Here is a 17879-nt window from a genome sequence, read left to right on the forward strand (position 1 = left end):
TCAAGTTTGACAGAGAAAGATCTTGTCACAAGAAGTTTCTCCCACTTTTAAAGACCATTCCTTTCATCACTTCCTGTGCCTTCCTTCCACTTTATTTTTTAAATTTTTTATTTGCCAATTGCAGCTATAGCCTTGCTTAGGGCTGCCCAGGAGGTAGTCCATCAATTTTCTGATTCATCACCTACTATAGCACATTGGGTCACAAAACGCCCCATACTTAAGGTTAAGTGGGGTATATATGCTTCTGGTGATTAAATCTAAAAATATGCAGGGTAGAGTTAATCCCATCTTCACAGTAGCAACAGGTAGACTAGCCCCAAACTATTATCCCTACTTTATAAATTAGAGAACTGAACTCCCAGAAGTTTTAAGTGACTTGCTTATTATATTCACATAGCTAATAAATATCCTTTTTGTTCTACTTTATTGATGTCTTTTGTTTTTAATACCATATCTATTTGATGATATACCTTCCTGTACCCTGAATAGAATCTTCCTTTATCAAAAAGAATAATCGAGCAAAACTCTCCAGCACAGTGACTTTATATGACATCTTGGCACTAGAGTTAAGGAACTGGGATTTTATTGGTATAGAGAAGATGAGGAAACTCCCTTTACTTTATCTGCCACATAAAATCTTAGGGTTTCATAACCTAGGTATGTATGTCAGAAGAACTTGAACTTGGATCTTCTATCTTCAAGGTCAGCTCTATGTCCACTATATCCCACTGCCTCTTACTTCTATTATAAAATACACTGAGTATTTTACCATATATGAGTTCTTCCTATCTGATCTTTTTTACACTACATTTCCATTATTGGGTTCACTACATGTGAACAGTTTAGTAACTTTCTTATATAATATCAAATTGTTTTCCAGAATGGTTGTAGCCACTTAATAGCACCAGCATCATAGTTTTAGTGTATCTGTCTTCCTGTAGACTTTTCAATACTATTTCCACTTTTTTAAAGCTCATTTATTTAATTAATTAGTTTAGAATATTTTTCCATGGTTACATGAATCATATTCTTTCCCTCCCCTCCTCTCACCTCCCTCCCATAGCCAACAAGCAATTCCACTGGGTTTTACATGTGTCATTGATCCAAGACCTATTTCCCTATTATTAATATTTGCACTAGGGTGATCGTTTAGAGTCTACATCCCCAATCATATCCCCATTGAACCATGTGATCAAGCAGTTGTTTTTCTTCTGAATTTCTACTCCCACAGTTCTTTCTCTGAATGTAGATAGTGTTCTTTCTCATAAGTCCCTCAGAATTGTCCTGGATCATTGCATTGCTGCTAGTAGAGAAGTCTATTACATTTGATTGTGCCACAGTGTATCTGTCTCGGTGTATAATGTTCTCCTGGTTCTGCTCCTCTCACTCTGCATCACTTCCTGGAGGTCATTCCAGTTAACATGGAATTCCTCCATTTCATTATTCCTTTTAACACAATAGTATTCCATCACCAGCAGATACCACAATTTGCTCAGCCATTCCCCAATAGAAGGGCATCCCCTCATTTTCCAATTTTTTGCCACCACAAAGAGCGAGGCTATAAATATTTTTCTACAAGTCTTTTTCCTTATGATTTCTTTGGAGTATAAACCCAGCAGTGGAATGGCTGGATCAAAGGGCAGGCAGTCTTTTAATGCCCTCTGGGGACTATTTTTTATTTTTAAAAACATCTTTGCCATTTTTTCTAACAATATGTTTTAGAATTTAAAATTTTTCATTTGTTTTTGTTTCTGATTTTGAGCACTTATATAGGTTTTTTTTTTTTTAATAACTTCACATCACCTATTTATTGGGAGGCGACTTTTGGTTTATTTGTATTTAAGTCACTATTTACCTATATCAGACTTATTTGTAATAGTTGGTGCAAAGATATTTACCTCCATTTGACAGCTTCTCTTACTTAGTTTGCATTTTTTATTTGTGCAAAACCTACAATTTCAAATTTTATAGTTCATCTTTGATTTTTTTAATCCTTTGGTTATAAATTTTTAATTTCATTTTAGATCCCAAAAAGAACTTCGATTCATTCCTTCTTACCACCCCCCCTTTTTTTTTCTTTTTGAGGTAAACTTTGTGTTTATTTTTCTTGGACATTTGTAGCTTATTTCAATATGTGGCTTAAGAACATTTTCCATTGGTTTGCTGTTCAGTTCTCAGAAATTTTGTGTTTGTGATTTATTGAATTCTTTGTGTTCTGTTTCACTGATGTGCTTTTCTCTTTTTTAAGAAATACCTGATAATTTTAATGACTAAAGCTTTTTCTAATACAAACATATACAAATACACACATATAGTTAATCAACAGGCATTTATTAAGCATGTACCACATATCAGGAACCAATATATAAAGGCTATCAGGAAAAGCAAAACAGCACCTGCCCTCAGGAAGCTCACATTCCATTTAGGGAAATCCCATATAAATAAGTAGGCCGTGCTAAAAGGGAAAATATACTTCAGCAGGAAAGACCTTAGCAATTTGGAATTATTAGAAATGTCCTACAGAAGGTGGGATCTGGACAGGGTCTTAAAGGAAGCCATAGAAAGTAAAAAGCGGAGAAAGCATACTTTGCATGGGTGTGGATGGGTATGGTAGAGGCATAGACATGAAAGATGGGGTGTGAAAGAAAGTACAAAAAATGTGAAATTTAACAATGCCAGTCTTTGGGGTTTTTGAGGTTTTTTGCAGATTTGATTATGATTACTTTTATATATTTCAGGGGAATTTTCTATCCTTTGTAATGTTGACATTGTCTCACCTACCTAAAATATAATTATTTTCTCCACTTTATTGTATTTTTCATATTTTTATATGTATGCTGATACATATAGAACTCCTTAACCTTGAGTATTATGAAACCCATTACTATAAAAACCTTTGACAATTTCCCTTATTGAAAAATGATGATATGGAATCATCCCCAGTTCAACCTCAGAGATTATACTCCATGTAAGAAAATGCAAAGTTTTCCACTTTTCTTATTTTGGGACTTTGCAGAAGTTTTTGTGCCTTGTCTTTTAGTTATGCAGCTTTTTCAAATCTCATAGTTTTTCTCCTTATCCATATTACATATTTTATGTCATGCTATAAACTTTTCTAATTAATTTTCTTATTATTATCAACTAAATAAGACAACACATGATTAAGAATATTAACTGATAAGTCATTATCTAAAAACACATATCCTAAATTTGAATTATTGTAATAGTTCTTAGTTTAGATATATGCCTAGCTTGAAACATTGAGCACTGATATTCTGGAACTTTGGGTGATCTCAGAGTATTAGGAAAGGTAATTAAATATTTATGATTTCATTTTTGTGTTTTCATTCACAGGGTGGAAAAGCAATTGAATTTTGTATTGCTCGATGGTGGGCAAGTCTTAGTGATGTCAATATTGATTACACAATTTCCTTCCATGGAATAGTTTGTACTGCTTCTCAATTAAACATTGTAAGTATAATTACATTGCCTTTAAAAAAATAGTTCTAGCTCTATTTGTGAAATCATATTTCATTATGGCAATAATGCATAAATTAATAATTTTATTGCTGTGAGTATTTTGTATGTTATGGCAGGTGATACATATTTTTCCAGACAATGTGATTGCTTCATTGGTTGTCATGTTCAAAGAATTAAGTTGCCAACCTGCTGGTGATCCTCCTTTTTATATCTAATTATATTGATCCTAATCACTAAAAGCCTATTCAGATCCTCCTAGCCTGGTGGAATCTGCCAAGACAGAGTAGTAGAGGCAAACCATGCTAGGCCCATGATAAAATGAATTCATCTTGTAGTAGAGATTTAAGTTAAATCAGTTTGAATGAAAAAGTGACTATGGTTCTGTTGATTTCAAATGGGTTTTTTAATTTCGCTTTAAATAGTATTTTGATGTATTTCTTTAAAATTTTAGATTGATTTGGAACACAGTTGGTTGTATAATAAGTTCATTTGCTTACTTAGAAACAAATGATGTTAACATTTTAAAGCCAATATAGAAACCAATTCAGAAAAATCTTGTTTTTCTGTAGCATGCCTCAGAGGGAATAAACCGTTTTGATGTTCAATCTTCCTTGAAATATGAAGATCTTGCTCCCTGCATAACGTTGAAGAGCTGGGTCCAAACTCTACGGTATTAACTATATTTCTGTGAATTATAATTCTTAGTAGCTTTTTATGGGGAGGTACTACTTTCTTATCCAAAACTTTTGATAGTTTGGACTGTAAATGCCCTCACATCCCAACTGCTAGAAATACCCTCAGACCAGATCAAGACAGTAATTTCCATTTTCACCCCAGTGGAAATAATTTGTGTTCAATGATTTGAGTATCCCTGGTATTTAGGAAGTTATATTTGTCTTATGCTAAAAATAACAGTGACTAGCTAAAATGTAACAATTTTTCCTATTTTAACTATTAATATGAACCCGGAATAAGCTGGAAATGGTTCCTGAATAGTACAACTATAGAAGTAATTTAGTATTTCCCTGCCCAAGTAGCTCTTTTTGTAAAATGACTATATTAATGTATGTTAACTATCTCATACTTAAACTATGAGGATAAATTAGAGATTGAGTGAAAACTCTTTGTAAAAACAACACTAGTAAATACAAGGAAGTATTATTTATTTTTATTGTTCAGATGAATCTGATCTTAACTCATGTCAGCATGGGCGCCATTGGCAAAGTACATTACAAGTAATCTAATGCTGGGAAGAAATCTCCTGGTGATATACAAAATATCTAGAAGTATGACCTAGAATTGACAACAAAGCATGATAAAGTCGAAGTTCTGTAAGATATTCAGCCATCCAAGTTGCTACATGTCAGCATTTTAAGGCTGAATACCAAAAATTGAGCTGCATCTCAGGGAAGTAGATGATCCTCACAATTAATTTTACTTATGCAATTTATATACTGTACTGAGAACTGTTTTTGTCTACTCTCTACATTTTAAGCATCTTGACTCTTCTCATGCAATGAGAATTACATTGTTTATTGAATATTGTCCTGTTTCTAAAATTCTTTGTAGTGTGACTTCATGTTGATTAGTTCCTTACCTTCTGCTATTCATTTTATCCAGTTTGGTTACAATTGATTCATTAAATTTACCTGAAACTAAAATTCTAAATCTCTTCACCTGTCATTATTTTGCTAAATATGATATTCTGAAACCTGCATAATTAATTTGCAAAGTCTAATTTTGAAATATTGGGAATGAATTTTTGAATTAAAAAAACCTATCAAAAAATCAAAATGTTTTTCAATCTGTCCCTTTCATCTTACTTAATACATACTTTAGATTTCAGAATATCACTACAAAATTTAAGGGCCTTTTCTTTGTTATACATGATGTTTTCTTTAACCACTTTTATAAAAAAAGGAATATCTCATCTCTATTTCCATATTAATCTTCTTAGAATGGGTATATTAAAGCTACAATTCCAGTCTTGTTAGGCAAACTCTTTGAGCTGTTTAAGTCTTTGGCTGTATTTACTGTTGAAACAGATCAGTTATTTTCAAGCATTTGAAAATCTTTGTTATTCAGAGATTAATTTGTCTTTTACATTTTCTTAAAAGGAAATTTGTTAATATTTTTCTGTAAGTAAAATGTCATTCTAGTTTTAGAAATATAAAGTACTATTTGATTGAATGAATAATATTTTATTTAAATAAAACTATAATTCCCTAATTGCAGACCAGTGAGTGCAAAAACAAAACCTTTAGGATCCAGAGATGTTTTGCCAAATAATCGTCAACTTTACGAGATGATCTTGACATATAACTTTCATCAAGTAAGTATTTGAATAAAGAAAAATATGTTACTTACAGTCAGAATATTATTCTAAGTTTGCATTGTTTCCATGAATCATCATCACTGAAAAGTAAGACTAGAATGTAAGAGCTGGAGCAAATAAGCAACAGTATTTATCCTAAAAACTCTGGATATAGTACATATATTACTCCTGCCATAACTCCATTTAGTCAACTAGCATTTCCTAAATGCTTGCTATGTGTCAAACTCTATGCTAAATACTAGAGATAAAGAAAAAAGTAAAAACAGTCCCTGACCTTAGTGAACTCACAGTCCAAAGAGGGAGACACATGCAAACAACCATGTACAAATATAATCGATAGACTGATACGATGTGGTAATTGGAGGTAATTTCAGAGGTAGAATACTAAAATTAAAGGATTGGGAAAGACTGCTTGGAAAAGGTTAGATTTTAGTTGAGACATGAAGGAATCCAGGTGGAAGTGATAAAGAGAAAAAGTTCCAGGCAAGGAGATAGACAGCGAAAACTCTTCAACAATCTAGAGATTTGGAGTGTCATGTGGGGTAAAGCAAGGATGCTGGTGTCACTGAATCACAGAGTGTGTGAAGAGGGGAGTAAGGTGTACAAAGGCTAGAAAGGTAGGAAAAGACTAGTTTAGGAAGGACTTTAAAAGCAAATAGGGAATTTTTTATATTTGATCCTGGAGATAATAGAGAACCACTGGATTTTATTTAATAGTGGGGGTTGCCATCAGAGTGGAGGATGGCCTAGAGTACAGAGGATCATGAGGAAGAGAGACCAATCAAAAGGCTATTTCCAGGTATAAGATGATATGAAGGATTTCATTAGGGTGGAATCTGTCAGAAGAAATAAGGGGCTATATTTGAGAAATATTATACAGGGAGAAATGACAGAACTTGACCAGTGATTTGAATATATGGGGTGATAGTGAAGATTTAAGGATGACCCTTTTCAAGTGTAAGTGACTACAAGGATGATGGTATCCTTGATAGTAATAGGGAAATCAGAAAGAGGGGAATATGAGAGAAAAAGATATTCAATATAGACCTTCAGTTTTAGATATATTGAATTTAAGATGTCTACAAGATTTCTAGTTCTAAAGATCTAGAGGAAAGTTAGACATGCAAGATTTGAGATCAGAGAGTATTTAGGTTGAACAAGTAGATTTGAGAGTCATCAATATAGAGATCATCATTGAATTCATGAAAGTTGATGAGGGAAATGGTGTATAGGGAGAAAAGAAGAGGGCCTAGTGGAAAAACCCTGTGGCACACCACTGATTAGCTGGTAAGCCCTGGATGGAGCTCCATCCAAGGATACTAAGAAGGAGTAGTCATATGGGTAGGAAAAGGAAAAGCAAGATACTAGTATCATGAAAAAGAAGAAATTATTTGTTGACAATACCATAGGTTAAGAAAGCTAAGGACTGAGAAGAGGCCATTGTGTTTAAGAGAAATTGGTAACTTTGGAGAAAGAAGTTTCAGTAAGTGATGAAGTTAAAAGGAAAAAAGTGGAGCCAATGATTGCAGATGGTTTTCTCAAGGAAACCAGCCACAAAAAGGAAAAAATATAAGACCCTAGTTGTGGGATGTGTAACAAAGGGGCAGGACTATTTTGGAAAATGGTAAACTAGTATTTGAAGTATCAAAGTTATTTGACACCAAACATTTCAAAGTAATATTAACATTTGAGAGTGTCTGAATGTTTTTTGAAAATTTATTATAAAACTGTTATTAGGTTCAGTAGGTATTAAATAGTGAGGGAAAGGAGTAGCATCTTTAATATTTCCCAATATACCCCTTAGGTAAGCCCTCATTAATTTTCTGTAGACTGGTATAAGGTGTATGTCAGATAACATGCCTCAGATTTTTAAGGAGCTTATAAAAAGGCACATTCAGATTTTCTTTAGCTTTTGTTTTTTTTAAATAACCCTTACCTTCCATCTTGGAATCAATACTGTGTATTGGTTCTCTATAGCAAAAAAGTGGGAAGGGCTAGGCAATGCAGTTTATGTGACTTGCCCAGGGTCACATAGCTAGGAAGTATCTGAGGCCAGATTTGAACCTAGAACCTCCCTCTGTCTCAGCTTTGCTATCAATCCACTGAGCCCTAGTTTCCCCCTTTAGCTTTCTTTTTATCTGTCCTTCATAAGAATATTGAGATATTGTCATATTGAGTACAATATGCAATTAAATGTTTACATATGTTTTTGTTATTATAATGATAATGAAACAAATATCTTTCTATGTGGAAAATTTTTTTAAATTATTATATAAAAACAGTAGGTAAAAGTTGAACACTTTCATAAGAGAGTCATTTGTGGTTAGGTCTGGTGAAAAATTTTTCAGTTCAAATTTTATGTACCAATTCAGAAAAGTTTTTTTAAAGGTCTAATTGTGTACTCTCTCTCCTCACATTTTCTTTCTCTATGCATTTCTTTGCTCTTGTTGTATTTAAGGTAATTTTAATCATAGCATTTATTTTTCTTTTTGTAAAGTATAAGCCTAGTGAGCATTTTATATTTTCAAAGTTCAGTCTTCCCAGATTTCATTTTATTCTACAACTATGCCTTTCTATTTTTTTTTTCTGTTTTAAGCTTACTTTTAGTAGTATTTTTTTAAACATTATTTTATTTGGTCGTTTTCATACATTATTCACTGGTTACTTTTAGTAGTATTATCTTAGACTTTGTTTTTAAATTTTTTTTTAAAACAATGGTTGTATTTTTCTTTTGGTAGCCTAAGAGTGGGGAAATAACTCCAAGCTGTCCTCTGCTTTGTGAATTATTATATGAATCAGAATTTGACAGCCAGCTCTGGATTATTTTTGACCAGAACAAGAGACAAATGGGATCAGGTGATGCCTATCCTCACCAGGTATCTTTAAAATAATTTCTTAGCTCTAGTTATAAAGTGAATATAGTCACTTAATCTGTATTTTAAGCAAATGATATTAACTTAAAAATGGAGGGGGTGGATTTTGCTTCTGGTATCTGTGAATTTCTTAATTATTGTTAGATTGATAGATTAAAGAAATCTTACATAGGCTCTTGGGATTTATAGACGTAATTTCAGTAGGTCCATGATTTTTCTTTTAAATAACTATTATTTGGTTTTTATAATGTTCTGCATTTTTTTATGAATTTGAACATTTACTGAAATGATCCATAGACCTTGCCAGATTGCCTAAAGAATTCATGACACAGAAAAAAATTTTTTTAAACTTATTCTATATAAATCAATTTCTATGTGATATTTTCATGAATTTGCTTGTGACATTCTTGTGGACCAGATAAGAAAAATACATGCTAGCTAGATGGATTCTGCTTATATTAGTCAAAACCAAAGAAGAGTCTAAAGGAATGTCACTAATAGAATGTTGTAGCAATCTGCCTTAAGTGCTTTCATATTTATCATTTTTTTAATGGCTCAAAGACATAAATAATAGTCTTATCATATTTTCAGTTGATAAAACAGAGAGAGATAGGTAACATATTGAAGAGTCATCAGAATCACCATAGTATTTTATAGCATAGAAGAGTGGACTGAATCTATATTTGTTTTTTTCTGAGACTCTTACTAATTGAGTCCAATTAAGTCATCATATTGAGAAAACTCATTTTACAAGTACAGGATGACAGAGAAATGACTAGATGATGACTTGTATAAGAAAGATCTGATAATTTTAGTGGACTATAATTGTACTTGATGTGAATTCAGAATCAGGCTGTATTAATAGGAGCATAGACCTAATGAAGAGAATGAAGTTGTTGATATTTTCCCTGTATGGGTACCACATTTTAGGGGAAACGTTGATTAATTGGAACATGACTGTGACTAGGTCTGTGAGAGACAATGTCATATAATAGTGATGGTGAACCTTTTAGAGATGAAGTGCCCTGCCCACCCCACCCCCAGAGACCAAGTGCTGTGCCCCACCCTCACCCCCGGATCTTCCCTTCCCCCTTACCACCTCAACCACCACCCCGACCCCCACCCATCCCCACTCACCACCTCCACCCACTCCCGCCCCGATACACATTTTACCATTGGGCTGCTGGGCAGAGGGACAGGTGACCTGAGAAATGTCCTCAGGCACCTGGGAGATGGGAAAGAGAGAACCTCCACCCTGAGTCTCCCTAGATTTCTTGTAATGAACTCTGGCAGGTGACTAGAAAACGTGCCCACAGCGCAGGTTCTGCATGCTCTACAAAAGTATGCGTGCCATAGGTTTGCCATCACTATCATATAAGTTTCCATTAAAGGAACTAGAGCTATTTAGCCTAGATAAGAAAAGACAGGATCAAATAGTTAACTCTCAGTGTGGAAGGTTTAAATTTGTTCTACTCAGCTCCTGAAGGAAGAGCTAAGAAAATGGGTAGAGATTAGAGATCAGTCACTTTTAAGCTTAACATATTAAAAAATTTCCTAGCAATTAGAACTTTTCTGTGAAATACATTACTTCATATTCCTTATCAGTAGAACATTACTTCCTAAGGTAGTCTATTTTCCTTTTGATAGTTTTCCTCTGACTGGCTTTAAAGAAAGCTAGATGACCATTTCTCATGGATATTGTAAGAAGGATTCATGAATTGTTTATATGACCAGAGGAATGACATCTGAAGTTTGTTCCTGCTGTGATTCTGTGTCTCGAGCTGGAGAATTGTATTATTATTCCTACAAAGCTTCTAAAATAATTCACAGTTAATAGCTAACCCTAGAATTCAGAGTCATTTTCTTGATATGATATTTGCTTGCTTAATCTTTATTTTTTATGAACACTATTTTTTCAGTACTCTGTGAAGCTGGAGAAGGGCGATTATACAGTTCGACTACAAATACGTCATGAACAAATCAGTGATTTGGATCGTCTTAAAGATCTTCCATTTGTTATTTCTCATCGACTATCTAATACTTTAAGCTTAGATATTCATGAGAACCATAGCCTTGCACTTCTTGGAAAGAAAAAGTCAAATAGTTTAACTCTACCACCAAAGCATAGCCAGCCATTCTTTGTTACATCATTATCTGATGACAAGTAAGTAACACTGAATTTATAAAATAAACCCAAATAATTTTGTATTTCATAAATTATATTTGTAATATATAAATTTCCTCCTCTTTTCTGCCTTGTTCCCTGTTGAGAATTCAAATAAGAATTATTTCCGTTCAGTTTGGTTCTAATTTTTCCCCTTTGAAACCCTCTTGCTTTGTTTTTCAGGATACCCAAAGGGGCAGGGCCAGGATGTTATCTTGCAGGATCCTTAACATTGTCAAAGACTGATCTGGGAAAGAAAGCTGTGAGTATCTACTTTACTTAATAAATATGCTATTCTAAAAAATCTCTTTATTTCTCTAAAATACATGAATTTACTCAGTCTAGCAGATAAGTCAAACAAAAAATTAGATCTGAAAAATCTTAACACTTTTTCATGTGTTATTACTATGCTGCTTTCTTTTAATATTAGCTGTAGTGTTATTTAGAATTATTTCTTTTTTATGCCATTATCCTCTGCTAATTTTTGAATGACTAAACTAAACTCAAACTTCCCATTATATGACTATGCATTTTTAAAAGAAGAAATTCAGACTAGAATAATTTTAAAAAAACAATTCAAAATCAAAATAATCTCATTTCTAGATGTTCTGTTAGGCTAATTTTAAAATTGTGAAGATTGGACCAATTTGCTACATTTTATTACGTTGCTTCTAAAAATTTATTTTTAAATACAGTAATGAAATAACAGGGTTTCCCCACAATTCTATAAAACTTTTGGAATGAAGATTTGAATAACTGAGTAGAGAAGTGTAATTTTAAATTTGTGGGTATGCTATTTCTGGGTTACATTTGTTCATGCATGTTTTGTAACAGTGGGATTTAATTGGTTTTGCATTTTTAGCTAATACAGTTTACAGCAGCCTTTTACTCAACAAACAAATGCTGTTGCAGGCCTTCTTTTTTGTAGATATTTTGTTTTTAGCTTTTCTCATCCACTCTAGTGTTAAGATTTCTCTTCTGGAAATGACATTTCTCTTTAGTCACTTCTCTTGAACATTACCCGTCAATTGCCATAATTTCATTTAATTTTAGCTTAACCTTACCTGCAATAGCTAATCCAACCTTTCATCATTTTGCAGCTTGACAATATCGGCAAAACTTAAATCAATCTTTTGATTTCCTTATGTTGGAGTTTATAAAAGTTGTTATTGAAATGGACAGATTTCATAGGGGTTTTAACCATTTTTGAACGTTCCCAATTTTTCCTTGACTTATAAAAGTATTCTTAGGGTTTGTTTGTACATTAAAAAAGCTTTGTCTTAGAGTTACTTGCCTCAATTTATGGTTCATATGTTCTGTAGAAATAAGAGGATCAGAATTTCCCGGTACAGTGATTTTTAGAAACACTGGTTTCATGTACAGACTTTATAGACATGGCTTTAAATCTGAAATCTAGGGTTTATTTTTTGTTTGTAGATCACTTGTTTGTTTTTAACCACTTTGTGAGGCCTAAGTAGTAAAAAAAAAAATCACTTAAATATTAAAAAATATATTTTGCCCATTTAATAAAATTCCACAAATGAAAAATAGTTATTAGTTCATGATTAGCTTCTGAGGCAATTGTGGAATCAAAGAAATTTGGAAAACTTGTGAGATTTGCTAGTAGCTAATGTCAGATTTAATAAAATCCTGTTTCCTCTGAAGTAGAAGAGGAAAAAAGCCCACATTCAGTTAAATTTCATTTTCCACCTCATTGTCATAATCATTCCTTAGCAGATTTCTAGCTTTTTGGAGTTTCTTATTTGAAAAGATTACTTTTCATAATTTTTCTTATTGTAACCACCATAAGTGGTACTATTACTTTGCATGGTCCATTTTGGGGGAAAGCATATGAATAGAAATTTTGCTATTGTTGTCATTTAAACTGGCATTAGAAAAATAACTTGTACAGCATCTTGTGAACATATAGTTAAATGTGATTTTCTAAGATTTATTTCGATCATCATGAACTTTGGTCTGGTTGATCTTTGAGAGAAGTGTTTACATTTGCCTTGGAATAATCACATAAAAGACAATTATGTTTAAGCACATTAGCATTAAAAATTGTAAAGGCAGTAGTGCTTTAAAAGCATGTCAATCTTCATCATAGACTTGACACTTGAAGTAATGTAATCCATACAAGTGGAAAGTAAATGAGACCTTATTCAGACAGAGGTGGTATCTCCATCCTGTGTAGTGTGTGCATGTTTTCTTACAGAATGTTGTTCTAACTCCCAGGGGCAGTCTGCAGCAAAACGACAAGGAAAATTTAAAAAGGTACTGAATGTCAGTTCTTGAAAAAGATGTGTTAAAGCCTTTTTGCATATGACTTAACATTTTTCTGTCCATATATCTTTTAAAACCTTCCCCTCAATTTCCTTTCCTTTTAAGTTCTACAGTTCATTGCTACTAGCTACACCTACTATGATAAACACTGACATGCTGCTTTCCTAAATCTCTTTGAGCAGCATGAATTGCTATAAGATCCCAGTTCTTTATATCTTGTCTTTATGTTACTCTTCTAATCATAGTCTCTTAAGTAATCATGATGTTGAGTTAGTAGTATTCTAGGATAAAGTGCTCTGCTACTACTTTCTGTCCTTGTGTAAAGCATTTCCATTGTATTTTATATTCCTAACTACCTTATTCAGTATTTTGACATTTTATATGTCTAGAAAATTATAGGGAGAAAATTGCCTTTTTATATATGTGGTCTTGGTATGTATTGGTGAAGGGTACATGTTCGCTTTGGCTTTTGTTATCAGTTTTCTGAGGGAGAAATTATCTTTTGAAGGATTTTGTTTAATGGAATAGTCCCACCTTTGAAATGAAATTTTCTACTTGTTTTTAAGACATTTAGTTTAGGATATCAAAGAGAGGAATAGAAGAGAGCAGAGCAGAAAGTAATAGCTGACATAGAGTACCCTTTAGTTTATTATTGCTTGGAGAACATCCTGTAGGATTTAAAACAAGATCATGAATGGAGTATATCGATAGTACCTTAAAGATTCATTGAAAAGGGGAAATTCTGAAATAGTATTATGATTTCCTGCTTGTTAACAGCCACATTGAAACTGATAAAGAAAATTTACTTTAATGTCTGATTAGTAAGATGACTACTTTGATGTCTTATTTAGTAAGACTGCTAAAAGAAAAACTGGAAAAGAGTTTAAATATTGGGTGTTTGATATAGAGATGAAAAGAACTCTTGGGATAATTTTGCTAACATGGGTCAAACTTTATTTTTAATCCCATAATAGTAGATTTTCATTTATCCCATAAAGGAAAAAGTAAATAATTGGGATTCCTCAGGTTCAGTAAGTGATTGACAAAAATTGGTATTTTTTAAAATGTAATTCTTTTAAAAACCTTTGGAACATAAACATTTGAGGTTATTATTTTTTAAGACCTAGTACAATTTTTATTAAGAACTTATTCTCACTATATAACATGTAGTTATAGAATAATACTATTTTAAGATATATTGTTTAGGGGCAGCTGGGTAGTTCAATGGATTTAGAGACAGGAGGTCCTAGGTTCAAATCTGGCCTCAGACACTTCCTAGCCATGTGACCCTGGACAAGCCACTTAACCCCCATTACCTAGCCCTTATCACTCTTCTTCTGCCTTAGAACCAATACCCAGTATTGATTCTAAGATGGAAGATAAAGGTTTTTTAAAAAAGATATATTGTTTAAATTTTTTTCCTGGTACTTGGAGAAGAAATAGCTAAGGACCAAATCTTATAGGTAATTAATGAGTGAAAATAACCCAGTAGGAGGCAGGTATTATTCTGGCTGTCCCCACTTTTTTTCCTCTTTGTTGGGCATCAGTTTGGAAGTCAATGGCTTTTATTTAGATTTGGTTGCTTAAAGGGGAAGAGCTTTAAAAAATTACTCCTACTTAATAGTAACATAAAAGATGCAAAAGTAGTTCAGTTACTAGAATTCATTTTCGTGAACTCTATATGGAATGTAAGGCCCTTGAAAGAACAGGAATTGTACCTTTTTTGTTTTATTACCTAGCATAGTGCTTGGAATATAGTGGGCACTTCCTAATTAATGCTTGTTGATTATTTACAGTATACAACCAAGTTCACTGATTATGAAGAATGCTTTTTATGTCAAGTAGGATTAGAGAAAGTACTTATAATAGAATTTTGCCAGAATGGGAAGTGGGGAACCAGAATAACAAAGCATTATTTCCATAAAATTTCTTTTAGATATTTAAGGATCTATATAATGAAGATGTTTCTTTGTACTGGACTCCATGGAAGTGGCTCTTTATCATTGAAATTGTTTGGTGGCTTGGTGGGTAGATCCCTGGACTTGGAGTCATGAAGACCTGAATTTGAATCCTATCTCAGATATTAGCTGTGTGAATGAGCAAGTCACTTAATCTCTCTCAGACTTAGTTTCCTCATCTGTAAAATGGAGATAATAATAGTAGTTTCCTGGTTTTGAGAATCTGAGATAATATGTAAAGCACTTTGAAAATCTTAAAGAGCTATCTGTATAAGTACAAGATGTTATTATTACCATTACTACTTTATCCTAAGAGCTACTTCTGATAGCTCATTTAGAGTAAATCTTATAATGTTTTAAGGATTTGCAGTGTTGTGGATAATGTTACATTGATGTTTAAAGGTCAGTGAATGATGACAAGAACCTAGAAGCCTGTAATTTGAGACTTATATGAATCTTAAAATCTACTAAACCCAAAAAGTTTTTGCAATTTATTTTACTTATCTCCTTTGTGTTGCTTTTTTTGTCTTTTTCTCCCATTCTCTCCCTGTTTTTTATTTTTTCCCTTTCTCTTCCTCTTTACTTTTGCCACTCCTCCTTTTACTTGCCTTCCTGCCCTTAATGTGTTTAACTTTCCTTAAAGTTTTATAATATTCCAAGGATTAATTAAATTAGTGCTATAAAAAATACTAACGCTGTACTCATTTTTTAGGCTCAAATCTGCCAGAAATAATTTCATATTAATACCTAAGCATTTCTGCTTTGGAGAGATGTTCTCTGACAACACTCTAGCTCAAGATATGTACATTTACAGAAATCTTAAAAAAGAAAGTTGCAATAAATAAACACGTGGTTTGGATTAACATTAAAAAAACATCAAAATTTCATTCTTTCTTGAACCACTTTCTTCATGTTAATCAAAAGGTGGTTCTCTCAGATCTGTGTTTTCTGAGTGGGAGGCTGAGAGGATACTTCCCTTTCAGTGAAAATAGAGCACTTTCTTAGGTGATTCCTAGTGCCTCTACCTTCAGAATGAGGGTAGTTAGTGAATTTAACTAGACAAAAGTTAAGTTTATTCATTTTTCCTAAGAAAGGTCATCTTCTATTACCCTGGCAAATAATAAGCTTATATTTCCTTATATTATGCTTGGTTTGATGCCGATATTCAGCAGCCCATGAAAACAGTTATCTCCATTGTTATATCATTCCAAAAAAATTTTTTTTTAATTTTACTGGTAAATAAGAAACCTTGTTTAAGAGAAGCCTTTAAGTTTCAGGAAGTCAAATGATTCTCTGAAGGCAACAAACAGTAGGCACAGTAGTATCTTATACCCCTTAAGCTTTTCATTCAAGAGTCCGACTATGAAGATAAAAGATTTTCCTTAGAAAAACCAAGCAGTCTGGTTGTTTCCTTGTTTTTTTTTTGTTTTTTTTTGTTTTGTTTGTGTTTGTGTTTGTATTTTTAAATCAGGAGTATCCTGATTTAAAGGTACAGGTGAGCTAGTAGTTGCTTATGTCATCTCAATCAACTTTTTTTCCTTTTCTTTTTTTGGTAAAATTTCTATCTGTGATCTTATTCTTTTGAAATCTTCCTTCTCTTCTTTGAACTAGTTTGAAAAATCAATTCCTAGTTATTTTTAATATTTTGTGCCATAAGCATGGATTTCTTCTATATGTATTTGGTTTGGGTACAGCCACTCTTTCTGACTTTAATCTCTTAAATATCATTGCCATAATCCAAATGTAATAGATCAGGTAATAATAATGTAATACCATGTTTATGGCACTTTAAAATTTGCAAAGGACTTTACATAGCAACCTTGAGCAGTGATACTATTCCAGTCCCCAATTTATAGTAGGGAGAATAGATAGAAAGGGTTAAGTAGCTTGCCCAATGTTATACAACTATTAAGTCCACTGTTTTTCCCATTGTATCATCCAAAGTCAAAATATAGGGACTCTACTCTTTAACAGATCACCATAGAAGTAGTGGAAAATCTGTTCTATTTCATGTATATTTGTCATTCTTCCAATTTAAAAACAAATACTTTTGAATGATCAAGCTTACTTGGGACTAATGCTCACCTGGAAGCTTGTTTTCCATTAAACGGTTTTTTGTAGTTTTGTGAGGTTAAAGTGCTCATTAACTTCTATTATCATTTTCTATTATATTCAGTAAATGAGTTTGTGTTCTAATACCACATAGCTTTTAAATGGTTGATGGGGTTAGGCTCATTTAGCCTTCCTGTTATGGCAGTTATTTTGTATTACTTCAATCTTTTTAAAGACAGGGTTATAGTTAGTACCTTCAGCTATGTCCATTTTCAGTTTTTCATAGTGATCAGTTTGTTTAAATAAATTAGAAGTATTGTAATTGAAAGCAATATTTTCTTTTCATCTTACCTTCTAATTTGATATTTTGACCTTTGTTCTTGATCTGACTACACATAGGCACATGATCCTCAAATTCTATGTCATCAAGAAAAATGGTCAATTTCAAATTTTTGAAAATTGTTCATTGCTTAACACTTTCAATTCTATTCTTGGAGAAAGCCATTATGCTATATATGGCTTCTGAATATAAGCATTTGACCTCTTAAATTTCTGAATTTTAAACAATATTTTCTAACATTTTTCACTATTCTTCCTTATGCTCACCTTTTTAGTATAGTAACTACACCTCATAATATGTGTGACTACATGTATATTGTCTTAATTTATAGGATCTTGTCAAGATCTTCATAGATTTTCTTCTATATTTTATTCTCTGCAGCAGGTGTTGG

The 17879-nt window shown here is 32.6% G+C and overlaps 1 protein-coding gene across 3 annotated transcripts in view; it reads left to right on the top strand.

The window, feature by feature from the left end:
- Positions 1-17879, top strand: part of TPP2 (tripeptidyl peptidase 2) — a 90378-nt gene that overhangs the window by 55975 nt on the left and 16524 nt on the right. For 2 of the 3 annotated variants that reach the window (XM_001365769.4, XM_016424940.2), the window contains exons 18-24: positions 3355-3471; positions 4050-4150; positions 5716-5812; positions 8554-8691; positions 10608-10852; positions 11036-11114; positions 13091-13129. In XM_001365769.4, coding sequence (XP_001365806.3) covers positions 3355-3471; positions 4050-4150; positions 5716-5812; positions 8554-8691; positions 10608-10852; positions 11036-11114; positions 13091-13129 — 816 coding nt within the window. The remainder of the gene's footprint in view (positions 1-3354; positions 3472-4049; positions 4151-5715; positions 5813-8553; positions 8692-10607; positions 10853-11035; positions 11115-13090; positions 13130-17879) is intronic. The other variant, XM_001365824.4, reaches the window with a different exon arrangement.

The sequence above is a fragment of the Monodelphis domestica genome, chromosome 8 (genome assembly GCF_027887165.1).
Source record: "Monodelphis domestica isolate mMonDom1 chromosome 8, mMonDom1.pri, whole genome shotgun sequence".
Lineage (NCBI taxonomy): Eukaryota > Metazoa > Chordata > Mammalia > Didelphimorphia > Didelphidae > Monodelphis > Monodelphis domestica.